This window comes from Hemiscyllium ocellatum, chromosome 31 (assembly GCF_020745735.1).
Source record: "Hemiscyllium ocellatum isolate sHemOce1 chromosome 31, sHemOce1.pat.X.cur, whole genome shotgun sequence".
Lineage (NCBI taxonomy): Eukaryota > Metazoa > Chordata > Chondrichthyes > Orectolobiformes > Hemiscylliidae > Hemiscyllium > Hemiscyllium ocellatum.
Genome location: NC_083431.1, coordinates 10,947,947 through 10,967,639, shown reverse-complemented (window position 1 = coordinate 10,967,639; position 19,693 = coordinate 10,947,947). Strand labels below are relative to the sequence as shown.

The 19,693-nt window shown below is 44.9% G+C and overlaps 1 protein-coding gene across 1 annotated transcript in view; it reads left to right on the top strand.

The window, feature by feature from the left end:
• LOC132830230 (multidrug and toxin extrusion protein 1-like) overlaps positions 1-19,080 on the top strand; it is a 34,982-nt gene extending 15,902 nt beyond the window's left edge. The window contains exons 11-17 of the mRNA XM_060847764.1: positions 1,328-1,436; positions 10,414-10,489; positions 10,597-10,666; positions 12,809-12,941; positions 15,137-15,231; positions 17,705-17,786; positions 18,842-19,080. Of these exons, the coding sequence (XP_060703747.1) occupies positions 1,328-1,436; positions 10,414-10,489; positions 10,597-10,666; positions 12,809-12,941; positions 15,137-15,231; positions 17,705-17,786; positions 18,842-19,080 (804 nt within the window). The remainder of the gene's footprint in view (positions 1-1,327; positions 1,437-10,413; positions 10,490-10,596; positions 10,667-12,808; positions 12,942-15,136; positions 15,232-17,704; positions 17,787-18,841) is intronic.
• The last annotated feature ends 613 nt before the right edge of the window (positions 19,081-19,693 follow it).

Here is a 19,693-nt window from a genome sequence, read left to right as displayed (position 1 = left end):
GCTAACCCACCTAGCCTGCATCACTGGACACTGTGGGCAATTGTGGCCAGTTCCCCCAACCCATGCATCTTTGGACTGTGGGAGGACACAAGAGAGAACATGCAAACTCCACACAGACAGTCAGTCTGAGGCTAGTATTGAACCCAGGTCTCCAGCACTGTGAGGCAGAAGTTCTAACCACTGAGACACCACGTCGCCCAGTCATTGCACAGCAATTGCAACACACTACTACAGCACTTCAATCCTGGTATAGTATCACGAGTTGGTCCCACTAGAGTGTTGCCAGACAAAATTCATGAAGGAGATACCAGGATAGTTGACCAAAAAAGCTTGTTTACAGAGAGAAGCATTAAGGAGAACTTAAAAGGATAGAGAAGTCATAGGATTGAAATTAATGAGTTTCAGACACCTATGTAGCTATGCTGGAGGACTGAACATCGGGAATGTTCAGCAAAGGAATCAGCGGAGTGCAGGAATTTTGGAGGGTTTAATTTAGATGAGGTTGCATAGACAAGAGGAGTTCAGGCCAAGGAGTGATGAGTGTCATAAGGCAGTTTGAAGACACGAGTGGGGACACGAAAGAATAGAATAACAACCAACATGGATCCTGTACACCATTGACATCCGTGCTTGGGACATTCTGTTAACAGTCAGAATTTAAAAACAGAAACTCAAGATATTTTTACTCCTCCCAGAAGCCCTGAGGATGATGAGGGGAGCTGGGGTTGGGGGCTGGTGGCTAATGAGGTTAGTTGTAAAATCAACCAATTGGCAAACTGAATTCACTGTAACTCAGCACCAATACAGCACGAAACCTTTAACCTTACTGATCTGTTTGTAGATATGTCAATATGTTGCATAATACAATGAAGGGGTAAATGATCATGTTACGTTGGCTCCACCCATTCTATTAATCCCACACACGGTCTGATGTTAGAGGAAAGGGGTTCTACTCTAACTTTCAGCAGGAGCAGATACCAACTCTCCAATGCCCTCTTATTTATGCCTGACCAGATATAATTGTACTTACTGCTATCATGCAGTAAATCTTCTCATTAACTCAGAACAGTGTCTCTTCTATAGGTAATCTTATGGTGGTGTATTCTTTCATCACTAGATAGACAAAGCAAAGATAAAGGATGATTTCTTTAAACAGCCCTTATCCAGTATCACATAGTGGTACAGATATTAAATGGCACAAGACACCAGCAGTGGAAAAGTATCTCACCAACACTGCTAGAACAGTAATTTGCAGCAACAGGTAAAAAGGGGAGAAGAAAGTAGAGAATAATGCACACATAACTGTTTATCTTTATTTCTCCTGCAGATTGCTATAGGATACAGTGTGGCTGCAACTTTTTATGTAGGTAATGCGCTGGGTGCCAGAAATCCTCAGCAGGCTGTAAACTTTGCCAAAGTCGCTATATATTGCATTGGTAAGTCCAATTCTTTCACCTCATTAACCAAAACTGTGATCATTCTCTCAAACATTCACCCCTTTTAAAACTCCTGAGCAGTTTGACTTCTCATTGGGATACAGTTTCCTGGATATCAGCATCCTCCATGACCTTCCCAATTGGTAATTCTTTGATTGTGAGACTAGATACATGCACAAGAATTCCTAGAAGCATGACATTCCAACCGGAACTCTGTCAACAAACACACTGACTTGGATCCCTGAGAAAAAAAAACAGAAAATGACATCACCATAAGAATTGATGTCACCACAAGAAATGACATCACCAACCCAAATAAACCCAAGCATATAAATTGAAAGTGGGCTACATCACCACTGCTTCATCCGGAGGCTCACTGATGATGTTACCTAGTATGGTGACGAAAGTCTGAAAATGAAGCTTCCAGCTCAGCGAGCAAACCTAAGTCCAAGACTTCAATCTGAGCAACAAATCTTCTCAAAATAGATGGTGATTTTTGCTAGGCTATTTGACTGCAGGAGTTATAATAGCTGACCTTGATTCTGTCCGAGCCTGATGTCTGCACACTAAACACTTCCACTGAGGTTTTGAAATCAATCCTGTTATTTTAGGATTTGTGGATTCCATTAATGTTGTATCTATTGCCTATTCCTAGTGTCCCTGAGAAGGTGTTTTTGGTGGTGGGTGCCCTTATTTCAGTTCCTCTGGTGCTGGCCCTTCCACAATGGTGACAGGAATTCTGATCCAGTGTGCACTTTGGAAAAGCAAATATTAGCAGGACTTATACACTTAATGGTAAGGTCATAGAGAGTGTTCCTGAACAAAGAGACCTTGGAGTGCAGGTTAATAGCTCCTTGAAAATAGAGTCGCAGATAGATGGGATAGTAAAGAAGGCATTTAGTATGCTTTCCTTTATTGATCCGAGCATTGAGTACAGGAGTTGGGAGGTTATGTTGCAGCTGTACAGGACATTGGTTAGGCCATTGTCAGAATATTGCATGCAATTCTGGTCTCCTTCCTATTGGAAAGATGTTGTGAAACTTGAAAGGGTTCAGAAAAGATTTACAAAGATGTTGCCAGAGTTGGAGAATTTGAGCTACAGGGAGAGGCTGAACAGGCTGGGGCTGTTTTCCCTGGAATGACGGAGGCTGAGGAGTGACCTTATAGAGGTTTATAAAATCATGAGGGGCATGGATAGGATAAATAGATGAAGTCTTTTCCCTGGGGTTGGGGAGTCCAGAACTAGAGGGCATAGGTTTAGGGTGAGAGGGGAAAGATATAAAAGGGATCTAAGGGGCAACTTTTTCATGCAGAGGGTGACATATGTATGGAATGAGCTGCCAGAGGAAGTGGTGGAGGCTGGTACAATTGCAATAATTTAAAAGGCATCTGGATGGGTATATGAATAGGAAGGGTTTGGAGGGATATGGGCCAAGTGCTGGCAGGTGGGACTAGATTGGGTTGGGATATCTGGTTGGCATGGATGAGTTGGACCGAAGAGTCTGTTTCCGTGCTGTATATCTCTATGACTCTATGACCATGATGACATGATGATTGATGTTCAAGGTAAGATGGTGTAGGAGATGGATGGCCATTTTCAACATTGTCCCCAGTCTCTCTCTGTGGGAGCAGGTAAAGCCGACAGCCTGTGAATGTCCATGACATTCTTGATTTGAGATATTAGATAATAGAGAGGCTCTGGGTGATCAGGCTGCCCATTCTCTGCTCTGTTCTTGGAGCCAAGGGGGTGCCATAGTTATGTTTTCAGGCAACTGTGATTCCCCAGGAATGCTTGGACTATTTGAACTCAGTGGTTAAATGCTCTCTTTGAAATAGTGATTAATCTTTTTAATTCATTTGTGGGACTTGGGTGTAGCAGACTGGCCAGCGTTGATAGCCCATCTGTATTTGCCCTTGAGAAGATGGTGGTGAGCTGCCTTCTCGAATTGCTGCAGTCCACTTGCTGTGGGTTGCTGTAGGAAGGGAATTCCGGGATTTTGAACCAACAACTATGAAGAAACAGTGGTATATTTCCAAGTTAGGGTAGTGAGTGGCTTGAAGGGGAAATTGCGGGGAGTGGTGTACCCATGTATCTGCTGCCCTTGTCCTTCTAGAAGGAAGTGGTCGTGGGTTTGAAAGGTGCTGTCTAAGGATCTTTGGTAAATTTCTGCGGTGCATCTTGGAGATGCTACTGAGTGCCGATGGTGGAGGGAATGGATGTTTGTGGAACAAGCGGGCACAGATGGCACAGAGATGGTGCAAATATCATCTGTTATTTACCATCACAAGACTGGAAATTAGCAAGATCCTCGTTACTCTGCTTTGTTATTGGAGGACATAGAAATGGAACTGTAAACTGTAAAAATAATTAGCAAAGAGTTCCCGTTTGGTTAGAGGGAAGGCTGTCAGTGAAGCAAATAAGGATGCCTGGATTACAATCACTGTGTAAGGATCAGGAGGTGAAACTCTGGAAGTTTTTCCCTCCCTCACCTAAGGGTGCTGAGACCAATGTTATAATTTTATAAAAAGCACAAGAACTGCAGATGCTGGAAATCAGAAACAAAACCAGAGATTGCTGCAGAAGCTCAGCAGATCGGGCAGCGTTTGCGCAGAGAAATCAGAGTTAACGTTTTGAATCAAGTAACCCTTCCTCAGAAATGTTAACTCTGATTTTTCTCTGCAGATGCTACCAGACCTGCTGAGCTTTTCCAGCAATTTCTGTTTTTGTTATAATTATAAACCCCATTTCGTATCACACACCGTACCCCAGAGCCCAGCTGGGATTAGCTAATTCAGAGCAGGCGGGAATGGAAGCTGAACCATTCCTTCTTTTTGCAGCTGGTTCCTGTTATTCTGAGGAGGTGGTGTAAATCCTGCCTCATCATGCCTGAACTGTCAGTGTGCGTTGTTCTCTGATCAGCACATTATGTTCGGAACTTCTGTCCCAATCCCTTTATGAAATTTGACAGCTTTATGAAGTTTTTCGGAACAGCTTGTCCCACAAGGGAGCAGGCTATTCTGGACCCAGTGCTATGTAATGAACCAGACTTTATAAAAGATCTTAAAGTAAGGGAACACTTGGGAAGCAGCGATCATAATATGGTAGAGTTCAGTCTGCAGTTCGAAAGAGAGAAGGCAAAATCGGATGTAATGGTGTTACAGTTAAGTAAAGGTAATTATAAGGGCATGAGAGAGGAACTGATGAAAATAGACTGGAAGCAGAGCCTAGAGGGGAAGACAGTAGAGCAAAAATGGCAGGAGTTTGTGGGTATAATTGAGGACACTGTACAGAGGGTCATCCCCAAGAAAAGAAAGATTATCCGGGGAGGGATTAGACAGCCATGGCTGACAAAAGAAGTCAGGAAATGTATTAAAGAAAAAGAGAGATCCTATAAAGTGGCCAAGAGCACTGGGAAATCAGAAGATTGGGAAGGCTACAAAAACAAACAGAGGATAACAAAGAGAGAAATAAGGAAGGAGAGGATCAAATATGAAGGTAGGTGAGCCAGTAATATTAGAAATGATAGTAAAAGTTTCTTTCAATACATAAGAAACAAACGACAGGCAAAAGTTGACATCGGGCCACTTCAAACTGATGCTGGAAGCCTAATGATGGGAGATAAGGAAATAGCTGGAGAACTTAACAAGTACTTTGCGTTAGTCTTCACAGTAGAAGACTTGAATAATATCCCAACAATTAAAGGGAGTCAGGGGGCTGAGTGGAGTATGGTTGCCATTACAAAAGAGAAAGTGCTAGAAAAGCTAAAAGGTCTTAAAATTGATAAATCTCCTGGCCCTGATGGGCTACATCCTAGAGTTCTGAGAGAGGTGGCTGAGGAAATAGTGGAGGTATTGGTTGAGATCTTTCAAAAGTCACTGGAGTCAGGGAAAGTCCCGGATGATTGGAAGATCGTTGTTGTAACCCCATTGTTCGAGAAAGGATCAAGACAAAAGATGGAAAATTATAGGCCAATTAGCCTAACCTCGGTTGTTGGTAAAATTCTAGAATCCATCATTAAGGATGAGGTTTCTAAATTCTTGGAAGAGCAGGGTCGGATTAGAACAAGTCAACATGGATTTAGTAAGGGGAGGTCGTGCCTGACAAACCTGTTGGAATTCTTTGAAGAGGTGACAAGTAGATTAGACCAGGGAAACTCAGTGGATGTTGTCTATCTAGACTTCCAAAAGGCCTTTGATAAGGTGCCACACGGGAGGCTGCTGAGCAAGGTGAGGGCCCATGGTGTTCAAGGTGAGCTACTGGGATGGATTGAGAATTGGCTGTCTGACAGAAGGCAGAGAGTTCTTTTTCGGAATGGCAGCCGGTGACAAGCGGTGTCCTGCAGGGTTCAGTGTTGGGGCCGCAGCTGTTCACGTTATATATTAATGATCTGTTGTGGTTCTTCTCGCCGAGCTGGAAGTTTTTGCTGCAAACGTTTCGTTCCCTGGCTAGGGAACATCATCAGTGCTGTTGGAGCCTCGTGTGAAGCGCTGCTTTGATGTTTCTTCCGGTATTTATATTGGTTTGTTCTTGCCGCTTCCGGGTGTCAGTTTCAGCTGCAGTGATTTGTATGTGGGGTCCAGGTCGATGTGTCTGTTGATGGATGTTCTTGCCGTTTCCGGGTGTCAGTTTCAGCTGTAGTGGTTTGTATATGGTGTCCAGGTCAATGTGTCTGTTGATGGAGTTTGGGGATGAATGCCATGCTTCTAGGAATTCTCTGGCTGTTCTCTGTCTGGCTTGTCCTATGATAGTGGTGTTTTCCCAGTCAAATTCATGTTGCTGGTTGGCTGAGTGTATGGCTACTAGAGATAGCTGGTCGTGTCGTTTTGTGGCTAGCTGATGTTCATGGATGCGGATTGTTAGCTGTCTTCCTGTTTGTCCTATATAGTGTTTTGTGCAGTCCTTGCATGGTATTTTGTAAACTACGTTAGTTTGGCTCATGCTGGGTATTGGGTCCTTTGTTCTAGTGAGTTGTTGTCTGAGCGTGGATGTTGGCTTGTGTGCTGTTATGAGTCCTAAGGGTCGCAGTAGTCTGGCTGTCAGTTCTGAGACGCTCCTGACGTATGGTAGAGTGGCTAGTCCTTTTGGTTGTGGCATGTCCTCGTTCCTCGGTCTATCTCTTAGGCATCTGGTGATAAAGTTGCGTGGGTATCCGTTTTTGGCGAATACCTTGTATAGATGTTCCTCTTCCTCTTTTCGCAGTTCTGGTGTACTGCAGTGTGTTGTGGCCCTTTTGAATAGTGTCCTGATGCAGCTTCGTTTGTGTGTGTTGGGGTGGTTACTTTCATAGTTTAAGACTTGGTCTGTGTGTGTTGGTTTCCTGTGTACCCTTGTGGTGAATTCTCCATTGGGTGTTCTCTCTACTAACACGTCTAGGAATGGGAGTTGGCTATCCTTTTCCTCTTCTCGTGTGAATCGGATTCCTGTGAGTGTGGCGTTGATGATTCGGTGTGTTTTTTCTATATCTGTGTTTTTGATGATTACAAAGGTGTCATCAACATATCTGATCCAGAGTTTGGGTTGGATTTGTGGTATGGCTGTATGTTCTAACCTTTGCATAACTGCCTCTGCTAAGAGTCCCGAGATTGGTGATCCCATGGGTGTTCCGTTGATTTGTTCGTATATCTGATTGTTGAATGTAAAGTGTGTGGTGAGGCACAGGTCCAGTAGTTTAAGTATGCCGTCCTTGATGCCGGAAGAAACATCAAAGCAGCGCTTCACACGAGGCTCCAACAGCACTGATGATGTTCCCTAGCCAGGGAACGAAACGTTTGCAGCAAAAACTTCCAGCTCGGCGAGCAGAACCACAACAACGGATACCCGAGCTACAAATCTTCAATCAGATTTTAAACATTAATGATCTTGATGAAGGGACTGGGGGCATTCTAGCGAAGTTTGCTGATGATACGAAGTTAGGTGGACAGGCAGGTAGTACTGAGGAAGTGGGGAGGCTGCAGAAGGATCTAGACAGTTTGGGAGAGTGGTCCAGGAAATGGCTGATGGAATTCAATGTGAGCAAATGCGAGGTCTTGCACTTTGGAAAAAAGTATGGACTGCTTTCTAAACAGTGAGAAAATTCATAAAGCCAAAGTACAAAGGGATCTGGGAGTGCTAGTCAAGGATTCTCTAAAGGTAAACATGCAGGTTGAGTCCGTGATTAAGAAAGCGATTGCAATGTTGTCATTTATCTCAAGAGGGTTGGAATATAAAAGCACCGTTGTGCTATTGAGGCTTTATAAAGCTCTAGTTAGGCCCCATTTGGAGTACTGTGTCCAGTTTTGGTCCCCACACCTCAGGAAGGACATTCTGGCACTGGAGCGTGTCCAGCGGAGATTCACACGGCTGATCCCTGGAATGGTAGGTCTAACATACGAGGAACGGCTGAGGATCCTGGGATTGTATTCATTGGAGTTTAGAAGATTAAGGGGAGATCTAATAGAAACTTATAGGTAATACATGGCTTGGAAAGGGTGGGCGCTAGGAAATTGTTTCCATTAGGCGAGGAGACTAGGACCCGTGGGCACAGCCTTAGAATTAGAGGGGGTAAATTCAGAACAGAAATGCGGAGACATTTCTTCAGCCAGAGAGTGGTGGGCCTGTGGAATTCATTGCCGCAGAGTGCAGCAATGCTAAATGTCTTCAAGGCAGAGATTGATAAATTCTTGATGTCACAAGGAATTAAGGGCTACGGGGAGAATGAGGGTAAGTGGAGTTGAAATGCCCGTCAGCCATGATTGAATGGCGGAGTGGACTCGATGGGCTGAATGGCCTTACTTCCACTCCCATGTCTTATGGTCTTATGGTCTTAAGTTCGAGAAATAGCACCTCAGCATTCATCTTGGCACTCCACAGCCATCCAATCCCTAACCATCGTGTTCAGCAACTTAGATCATAATCACTGCTTCCATTTTCTTCCTGCTGTCAGTTGACTCTTTCACAGCTTGTCAAGGGTAACCTCTTCAGTCATTACTTGTTCTGATATCACCTATTCTTTTCACTTGCCCCATCGACAGTATTGAAATATTGCGTGCAATTCTGGTCCCCTTCCTATTGGAAAGATGTTGTGAAACTTGAAAGGGTTCAGAAAAGATTTACAAGGATGTTGCCAGGGTTGGAGGATTTGAGCTACAGGGAGAGGCTGAACAGGCTGGGGCTGTTTTCCCTGGAGTGTCAGAGGCTGAGCGGTGACTTTATAGAGGTTTACAAAATTATGAGGGGCATGGATAGGATAAATAGGCAAAGTCTTTTCCCTGGGTCCAGAACTAGAGGGCATAGGTTTAGGGTGAGAGGGGAAAGATATAAAAGAGACCTAAGGGGCAACCTTTTCACACAGAGGGTGGTACGTGTATGGAATGAGCTGCCAGAGGAAGTAGTGGAGGCTGGTACAATTGCAACATTTAAGAGGCATTTGGATGGGTATATGAATAGGAAGGGTTTGGAGGGATATGGGCCGGGTGCTGGCAGGTGGGACTAGATTGGGTTGGGTTATCTAGTCAGCATGGACAGGTTGGACCGAAGGGTCTGTTTCCATGCTGTACATCTCTATGACCCTTAAACATAATTGAATCACTCCTGGCCTTGCATGATATGACAGACCTTCTTGTGCGTTGCATCCACTCCACTCACCTCCCCCACCCTCCACCCCCATCTTGTTCCCCAGCTTTTCAAATCTTTCCACCTTTAATTTTCACCAGACCTGACCGTAGGTCAATGACCCCGAAAGATTGGCTCCATTTCACACTCCGGAGTTGTTTCCACGTTCTGCTGTTCTTATTTTGTAAAGTTTTGTCCACATCGGGCTGTAGCTGAGGTCATTCCAGTGATGATACAAGTCAGGTGGATCGGCCTTGGTGAATTGCCCCATAGTGTCCAGAGAGGTGTCGGCTAGTCGTCTAGGCATGGGAAATCATTCCTTCATCGGCAGTCTCTCACAGACACGGATGACTCTCTCCTACTCTCAGGGGGAGTCTGTAGGCAGCTGGACAGACCAATGGGGCTCCCACAGGATCTGTTACACTTGGGGTAGGTGGTGGTCGTGGGAAGGGGTGGGTGGGCCATTGGTGTGGCAGTGTGCTCCTCACACTGATTTCTCCCCCTGCCAGCTTCTGCTCTTTCCTAACAGCAAGTCTCAAGGTGATTGACACTTTGCTGGATGCTCCTCCTCCACTTTGGACGGCCTCAGGCCAATGGTTCCCAGGTGTCGGTGGGAATGCTGCACTTCACCCAGTGAGGCCTTGAAGGTATCTAGGATAGGGTAGGGATCTGTGTGGAACACTCTCCAGAGAGTCAGCGCAGACTCAATGGACTGAGTGGACCTCTCTCTGCACTGTAGCTTTGAATTAGTAATACTCTTGCCTCTGCTTCCAAAGGTTCTTGGTTGAAGCTTCACTCCAAGATTTGAGCACAAGTAATCCCAGTTGGACACTCAAGTGATTGTGCGCCACACGGTCAAAAGTGCCAGCTTTCAGATGGGACGTTAAATCAGTTACCTCACCTGCTTGATGTAAAAGATACCACAGAATTATATTGAAGACAAGCTGGGACATTGTCACAGTGAGCTGGCCAGTATTAATCTGTCAATTGGCCTCATTAATACAGATAGCTGGTCATGGTTGTATTGCGTTTATGGGAGCTTACTGTGCTGCCATTTGCTGCCATTACATTCCATCGATGACAACACTTCATAATGTGTTTGTTGTTAAGTGCTTTAATACCTTCTCCACCATACTCAGTGAGGCGATATTCACTTAACCAGGAGGATGGTTCCTGGAGGGAATGGTGTGAAGTGTGGTTGAGTCCATCAGATTGTATTCAGGCGGGGAATTGACAGCCTGTACACCAGGGGGCGATGACAGGAATGGATTTGAAAAGAGCACATAACACAGTAACAATGAATGGCAACTTCCTTCAAAAGGTTGTCAGAAACTTTGATGAGATTATTTGATGGGAATTCTTCACATTTTAAATTTGCTTCTGCAGGTTGCATCTCCTTAATAAATGCTGTGATAATTGGAGCAATAAGGAACGTGGTGGGTTATATCTTCACCAGTGACAGGCCAGTAAAACATAAGTTCGACAAGCATGAAAACTTCATAAAACCCATTTACAAAATGGATTCTGAATCATGTGAAAGCTCGCTCATGTCCCTCTTTCATTTTGCAGAGAAATTCTCAAATTGGTTATTGAAGTAGTTCCATTATGTTCTGCTTTTCATATCTTCGATGCCACAGCGGTGAGTATTTTGGTATCTGTGATATCAGTGCAGGGTCATGTGATTATTTCTGCTTTAAATGTTTACTTTAGACTTACTCTCTCATTTCAATTCAAGTGTCTTATCCAACAGAAAGCTGTCAAATAACATTATTGTCACTGAGTGTCTACTTTTAACTTCTTTCGGAGTCACCATTGAACAAAAGGTGAACTGGACTGATTATATAAACACTGTGGCTGCAAGAGCAGGACAGAAGCTGGAGATTGTGTAATAAGTAATTCAGCTGCTGACACCTCACAGCTTGTCCACCAACTATAAGGTAAAAACAATGACTGCAGATGCTGGAAACCAGATTCTGGATCAGTGGTGCTGGAAGAGCACAGCAGTTCAGGCAGCATCCGAGGAGCAGTAAAATCGACGTTTCGGGCAAAAGCCCTTCATCAGGAATAAAGGCAGAGAGCCTGAAGGGTGGAGAGATAAGCTAGAGGAGGGTGGGGGTGGGGAGAAAGTAGCATAGAGTACAATGGGTGAGTGGGGGAGGGGATGAAGGTGATAGGTCAGGGAGGAGAGGGTGGAGTGGATAGGTGGAAAAGGAGATAGGCAGGTAGGACAAGTCCGGACAAGTCATGGTGATAGTGCTGAGCTGGAAGTTAGGAACTAGGGTGAGGTGGGGGAAGGGGAGATGAGGAAACTGTTGAAGTCCACATTGATGCCCTGGGGTTGAAGTGTTCCGAGGCGGAAAATGAGGCGTTCTTCTTCCAGGCGTCTGGTGGTGAGGGAGCGGCGGTGAAGGAGGCTCAGGACCTCCATGTCCACGGCAGAGTGGGAGGGGGAGTTGAAATGTTGTGCCACGGGGCAGTGTGGTTGATTGGTGCGGGTGTCTCGGAGATGTTCCCTAAAGCGCTCTGCTAGGAGGCGCCCAGTCTCCCCAATGTAGAGGAGACCGCATCGGGAGCAACGGATACAATAAATGATATTAGTGGATGTGCAGGTAAAACTTTGATGGATCTGGAAGGCTCCAGGCCCTAAAAGACTACACCGCCCCTCTTACTCCCTTGTTCCAAAGTATTTTTTGTAACTAGGTTCCTCGGTACCTAAGATGGTGATATTATACTCTGTACTTCTGTGACAATAAAATGTAAAATCAAATCAAATCAAATACAAACTGGTCATTTAGGACTGAGATGAAGAAACATATATGAGGAGAGCTTGAGTAGATGGGACTATATTCATTCGAATTTAGAAGATTGAGGGGGGATCTTATAGAAACAGATAAAATTAGGAAGGGAGTGGATAAGATTGAAGCAGGGAGGTTATTTCCGCTGGCGGGTGAAACTAGAGCTAGGGGGAGCATAGTTCTGTCCCTGCTCCTTGTTCTTATGTTCTAATGCCTTCACCCGGAGAGTGGGGAGCCTGTGGAGTTCTCTGCGACAGGAAATGGTTGAAGCCAAAACATTCTTGAGAAGGAGACTGACACACTTCTAAAGGCTAAAGAAATCAAAACTTCTGAAGAGAAAGTGGAAGCAGGTACTGCAATTAGGGGATCAGACATCGTTGTATTGAATGGTGGAGTGGGCTCGAGGGGCTGAATGGCCTACTGCTATTCCTGTTTCCTACATCTCCATGATGTCGCTGAATGATTTATATGTTTCTGTTTTGGGGTCCCTGTGACTTCAGGAGTAATGAATTTCTTTAAGCTGGAGTTTTATGAAAGATGTTGAGAACAGAGTGAACCATGCAGCCTGCAACAGAGAAACACGGCTCTCATGGGGAAAAGGTGCCACCATCTTATCACATTCTAATGGAGTCTGCAGCCAGAGAGTCAACAGCCTCATCAGTTTGGATCATAGGAGCAGGAGGAGACCATTCAGCCCCTACAGAACTACTCTGCCAACCAGTTAGATCATGGGGCTGACATTTGGACTGCAGACATGGCTTGATATCATTAGTTCATTACCATTTGGTAAGTTTACGCCAACTCTGCAAGAAAGCAGCTTCATCGCGCGACCTGTTCCCTAAATGACATTGATGACCATTTCCAAAATGTCCTCCATTAATTGTGAACTATTTGAGAAATGGCAGTTTGCTAGGTTTTGTTTCTCATCTGTAGAAGCCAAGTGTGGTATGATCACTGTGATTATGTTCTGTGTGTCTATTTTGCAGGGTGTATGTGGTGGAGTGTTAAGAGGAGCTGGGAAGCAAAAGCTAGGAGCTATCGGTAACCTGATTGGCTACTATCTAATTGGGTTTCCCATTGGAATCTCTTTGATGTTTGCTGGAAAACTCGGTGTATTTGGTATGAATTTCATTCGTTTTCTCCTTTGTTTTTCTCTGTCAATTATCCACCCACTCTGATAAGGCATGAGGAATGCTGTTCTATCACAAGGTCAATACTGGACAGTACCTGTGAATGGAAGTTCTACCTTTGACATGGAGCACAAGTGAATACAATGCACATAAGTTTTGGATTGCCTTCAGCACTTTACTAATGATTGGCTGACCTCGGGTTTATCATCTTTGTGGTTGCAAATTTTCAGTTAAAGCCAGTATCATAGTTGGACTAAAACAATATGAACATAGGAGGGAGGGTTAGTAAGTTTGCAGATGATGCCAAAGTTGGAGGTGTAGTGGATAGTAAAGAAGATTACCTCAAAGTACAATGAGATCTTGATTAGATGGGCCAATGGGCTGAGGAGTGGCAGATGGAGTTTAATTTAGATCAATACGAGGTGCTGCATTTTGGAAAGGCAATTCAGGGCAGGATTTATACACTTAATGATAAGGTCCTGGGGAGTGTGGCTGAACAAAGAGACTTTGGAGTGCAGGTTCATAGTTCCTTGAAAGTGGAGATGCAGAAAGATAGGATAGTGAAGAAGGTGTTTGGTATGCTTCCCTTTTTGTTCAGTGCATTGAAGTGCAGGAGTTGGGAGGTCATGTTTTAGCTGTCAGAATGTTGGTTAGGAACTTATGGAATACTGTGTGCAATTCTGCTCTTCCTGCTATAGGAAGGACGTTATTAAACTTGAAAGGGTTCAGAAAAGATTTACAAGAATGTTGCCAGGGTTGGAGAATTTGAACTATAGGGAGAGGCTGAATAGGCTGGGGCTGTTTTCCCTGGAGCATCAGAGGCTGAGGGATGACCTTATAGAGCTTTACAAAATCATAAGGGGCATGGATAGGGTGAGTAGACTAAGTCTTTCCCTGGGGTTGGGGAGTCCAGAACTTGAGGGTATGAGGTTAGGGTGAGAGGGGAAGATTTTGAAAGGGACAACTTTTTCATGCAGAGGGTGGTGTGTGTATGGAATAAGTTGCCAAAGGAAGTGGTGGAGGCTGGTACAATTACAACATTTAAAAGGCATCTGGATGGGTATATGAATAGGAAGGGTTTAGAGGGATGTGGGCCAAATGCTGGCAAATGGGACTAGATTAATTTTGGATATCTGGTCAGCATGGACGATTGGACCGAAGGGTTTGTTTCCATACTGTACAGCTCTATAAGTCAGAAAATTCTGTAATTGAGTTGGGGATGGTGAGTACAGATCTTCAGGACTGGAGGGCCTCAATTGTATCCCATTTTAATATGTGTATGTTTGAGGCCAATTCCAATCACTCTGTCCCAATATACATGGTACTTTGTGTCAAATTCACATGCAATACCAACGAACAACAACATGTGATTGGGAAATGCATTTTTAGGAAGCGCTTAAGAGTCAGAGAATCCGGAACTCTATCAATAAACACATCAAGTTAGACCCCATCTACCACCCCCTGAGGAAAGGAACAAGATGTGACTTCACCACAGGAAATACCATCACCACAGGAAATGACATCATCAACCCAAAGTAACCCCAATATATAAATGGAAAGCATGACTTTTCAGCAGTGTTTCACCTGAGGCCCACTGAAGATGTTACCTAGAAATCAACCTTCCAGCTCAGCGAGCAAACCTACATCCACTCTATGACTCTATATGGTTTATTGCATGGTAGCAACTGAGTACAAGTTGCATTAGTAAGTTCAACGTTATTACTAAAGCTATCAAGAAACACATGGTAACAGGTCTAATCCCCTCAGAATCTTGAGGTATTCTGCCTTTCCACACCCAAGTCTTTGATATTATTAGTTTGGGTAAAATTTAAATATAATCTTCAGCATTGACCCTTTCAGAGCAACACCTTGATCCCGAAAGCATTTTTCACTGAAACTGTAGACACTGGAATATCGACAGGAGGTGAGTGTCACAGCTCACCCAATCTGCACACACGTACATTTCCATCACAGAACTGTTAGATATTCATTAGGAGTGAGATCTCTGGCTGAATTCCTCATGTCCCGAATTGAGCAGTGCTGACGCCAAATGAGAGCAAAATAATGTCACACAGACTGACACCAGCCATCTGATGCAGGCAGAGGGTTTGTTAAAAGAGTAGAATTGAAAGGGAATCCCAGCTGCATTCTCTCGGTACTGACTGCACCACTATTATTTTGCAGGTCTCTGGTGTGGAATATTGCTTTGTGCGTCTGTACAATCCATTATTTTTTTGACGGTGATTTGCTGGATCAACTGGAAGAAAACTGCCAATCAGGTAAGAGTAGGGAGTACAGTCATTGCGCCATTTTCTTTGGTAGAATTTTCATTTCTCCCACCGCCCCTTCTTTCCTCAGACCATGCCATGAGCCCATTTAGCAGAATGATCAGAACAATGTTCAACTTACTAATGCAACTTGTACCCTTTTGCTATCATGCAATAAACCATATAGAGTCATAGAGATATCAGTGCCCCATGCAATGCCCAGGAACTCGCAAAACACTGTGCCATCTCCTCAGGTGATAAAGTTGGCATATCTATTATAGAGCTTTCATAATTTCAACTGAGATCAGACCAAGATTTGATTGACTTGTTCACCTTTACAACTTGCTTTTGAAGATATCTTGAACTGTTGGGACAAGAGACTTCTGTCGCTAAATTGAATGATGAATTGTACCGATCTCCAAACTGCTGTGAATCATCACTTTCTGTTAAAATAAAGAATTCCCTCCAATCTGCTTGGAGCTTTGCATAATAGATCACTACTGAAAATGTGTTGCTGGAAAAGCGCAGCAGGTCAGGCAGCATCCAAGGAACAGGAGATTCGACGTTTCGGGCATAAGCCCTTCTTCAGGAATGAGGAAAGTGTGTCCAGCAGGCTAAGATAAAAGGTAGGGAGGAGGGACTTGGGTGAGGGGCAATGGAGATGTGAAAGGTGGAAGGAGGTCAATGTGAGGGTGATAGGCCGGAGTGCGGTGGGGGCGGAGAGGTCAGGAAGAAGATTGCAGGTTAGGAAGGCGGTGCTGAGTTCAAGGGATTTGACTGAGACAAGGTGGGGGGAGGGGAAATGAGGAAACTGGAGAAATCTGAGTTCATCCCTTGTGGTTGGAGGGTTCCGAGGCGGAAGATGAGGTGCTCTTCCTCCAACCGTCGTGTTGTAATGGTCTGGCGATGGAGGAGTCCAAGGACCTGCATGTCCTTGGTGGAGTGGGAGGGGGAGTTGAAGTGTTGAGTCACGGGGTGGTTGGGTTGGTTGTTCCGGGTGTCCCAGAGGTGTTCTCTGAAACGTTCCGCAAGTAGATGGCCTGTCTCCCCAATATAGAGGAGGCCACATCGGGTGCAGCGGATGCAATATATGATGTGTGTGGATGTGCAGGTGAATTTGTGGCGGATATGGAAGGATCCCTTGGGGTTTTGGAGAGAAGTAAGGGAGGAGGTGTGGGCACAAGTTTTGGATTTCTTGCGATTGCAGGGGAAGGTGCCGGGAGTGGAGGTTGGGTTGGTGGGGGGTGTGGACCTGACAAGGGAGTCACAGAGGGAATGGTCTTTTCGGAACGCTGATAAGGGAGGGGAGGGAAATATATCCCTGGTGGTGTGGTCCGTTTGGAGGTGGCGGAAATGACGGCGGATGAAACGCTGTTTATGGAGGTTGGTGGGGTGGTAGGTGAGAACCAGTGGGGTTCTGTCGTGGTGGCAGTTGGAGGGGCGGGGCTCAAGGGCGGAGGAGCGGGAAGTGGAGGAGATGCGGTGGAGGGCATCGTCGATCACGTCTGAGGGGAATCTGCGGTCCTTGAAGAAGGAGGCCATCTGGGCTGTACGGTATTGGAACTGGTCCTCCTGGGAGCAGATGCGGCGGAGACAAAGGAATTGGGATATGGGATGACGTTTTTACAGGGGGCAGGGTGGGAGGAGGTGTAGTCTAGGTGGCTGTGGGAGTCAGTCGGTTTATAGTAGTTGTCCGTGTTGATTCGGTCGCCTGAGATAGAAATGGAATGGTCTAGGAAGGGAGGGAGGAGTCTGAGACGATCCAGGTGAATTTGAGGTCGGGGTGGAAGGTGTTGGTAAAGTGGGTAAACTGTTCAACCTCCTCGTTGGAGCACGAGGCAGCGCCCGTGGAAGTCCGCCTCTTCCGCCTAGGAACCCTCCAACCACAAGGGATGAACTCAGATTTCTCCAGTTTCCTCATTTCCCCTCCCCCCACCTTGTCTCAGTCAAATCCCTCGAACTCAGCACCGCCCTCCTAACCTGCAATCTTCTTCCTGACCTCTCCGCCCCCACCCCACTCCGGCCTGTCACCCTCACCTTGACCTCCTTCCACCTATCACATCTCCATCGCCCCTCCCCCAAGTCCCTCCTCCCTACCTTTTATCTTAGCCTGCTGGACACACTTTCCTCATTCCTGAAGAAGGGCTCATGCCCGAAACGTCGAATCTCCTGTTCCTTGGATGCTGCCTGACCTGCTGCGCTTTTCCATCAATACATTTTCAGCTCTGATCTCCAGCATCTGCAGACCTCACTTTCTCCTCCATAATAGATCACTACAATGGGTAGCTCATGAAGCAAGGCTCAAAGATCTCTAGAGAGGGCTAAATATACAATTAATACGACACGGAATTCTAATAACTGGCATGAATGTCATGTTTAAAGCTATTTGTAAATCTACAGATTGAAGAGTGTTTTGATAAAGGAAGAATTCTCTCTGTTGCATCCATCCTTCACTGTCTATGACAATTTTTTGTTTCGTTCAAAGGCCCAGGTTAATGCAGGGATGATGGGAGGACTGAGTATCTCAAACAGCACCTCTGGTGGTCAAACCAGGGATCTCTCAACCGGTAAGAAAGGAATGATGCTTCGTAAAAGTTGATTGAGAAGATTCTTGGATACTTTTCATTCAATTAATCAAAGTTAGTAATTAGCACACCTATCAACCTTAATGGAATAAAACATTTACTATCATTAAGTCCTGATTCACTGCCAAACTTAAAGTTCAATCCGTATTGGAGATCACTGAAGATAGTGAAAACTTTAACTAAATGATCTGTGATTTACACAGAGATCATGTGGAGGTGCCAGTATTGGACTGGAGTGGACAAAGTCAAAAGTCACATGACACCAGGTTATCGTGCAACAGGTTTATTTGAAATCATAAGCTTTCAGAGCACGACTCCTTCATTAGGTGAAGTCAGGTGAACACAGAGATATAAGGGAGTGAACATTGTATAATCTGTAGAAAACTGGCAACTGTGACATATAAGTGAGGTGAGAGGCTATTTCTGGTTTGCTGCTGTCTCACAGAATTGACTATTGGTTAGAATTGACTAAGGAGAAAGTCCACCACCTTCTCAGGGCAAGCATTGGTGGGCAGTAATGACTAATTTGCCAGATTGCTCAATCCCTGAGGACAAATGAGACAAAAAACCGGAAATTTCTGTTCAGGTGTCAATAATCCACCAGCGATGTGGTCTCTGAACATTGGGTAGACCTTGCTCTGCATGTGGCTGCATGGTTTTGTGGTGATAGTCCTCAGTTAACATCCTCCTTGAGGCAAAAATTGAAGATGAATTAACAGTCGGTAGAAATCCAGAGGAAGGCTGTGTCTTTGTGTATTTTGGTTAATCTACTGGGTTGGGCTGGTTCCTTTGACTATCTCAGAAGGGCTGTAGAGCCGTCGGTCTCTCTAGGCAGTGAGAAGGTGGACTCTTTGTTGAAGGAGTCAAAAACAAGAAGGTTGGGCGTTAAGGTGAGTCCCTATGCTTTTGACAGGACGGTTCCTTTTATGTAGATCATGTGGCATTAGCAACAGAAGATCAATGGGGTGCTCCTCAGAAAATGGACTAAACAGTGCCATCATGTGCTTACAATGTCTCACTGTGAGTTTCCTTCACAGGGGAGGACACAGCAAACAACACAGTGGCTCTGATGTCCAACGTTTCACAATTGGAACCAAATGTGGACAAGGACCGGGTGACGGATGAATCCTTATTTTTGGAAACTGGAGTTACCACAGTCGGAGAAATCTTGTCGACAAAACAACTGATCATTCGCCGTGGGCTAGTCTTCCTCTCAGGACCCCTGATCCTGGGCATTGGACTGGTCGTACACTTCACTCTCTCAATAGGCTCATAGACCCCAGGGAACCATGGAGAGACAGAGCACTGCAGGAGGAATAGTGAAAATGTGACCAAAGGTCAATGAAAGCCAGAGTTCAGATAAATTCTAACAGCCACTAACAAGAAAATTCACTCATCCAGAAAATAATAATAAATACTATCTTAATAGCATAATGATATGACTATAATTAATTGGACATACAATAAAGAAAGCGGATTAATGCTGAGTAGTTTGAATTGATTTACAATTTTTTCCCAGTCAGTGGTTTTCTCTATTGGATATTGTAAAGCTATAGGGTTGGAGAAGATCGTTTCCAATTTCTATCTCCAGAAATGCTAGGTGATACATTTTGGGAAAGCAAATATTAGCAGGACTTATACACTTAATGGTAAGGTCCTAGGGAGTGTTGCTGAGCAAAGAGACCTTGGAGAGCAGGTTCATAGCTCCTTGAAAATGGAGTCGCAGATAGATAGGATAGTGAAGGCATTTGGTATGCTTTCCTTTATTGATCAGAGTACTGAGTACAAGAGTTGGGAGGCCATATTGCGGCTGTACAGGACATTGGTTTGGCCACTGTTGGAATATTGAATGCAATTCTGGTTTCCTTCCTATTGGAAAGATGTTGTGA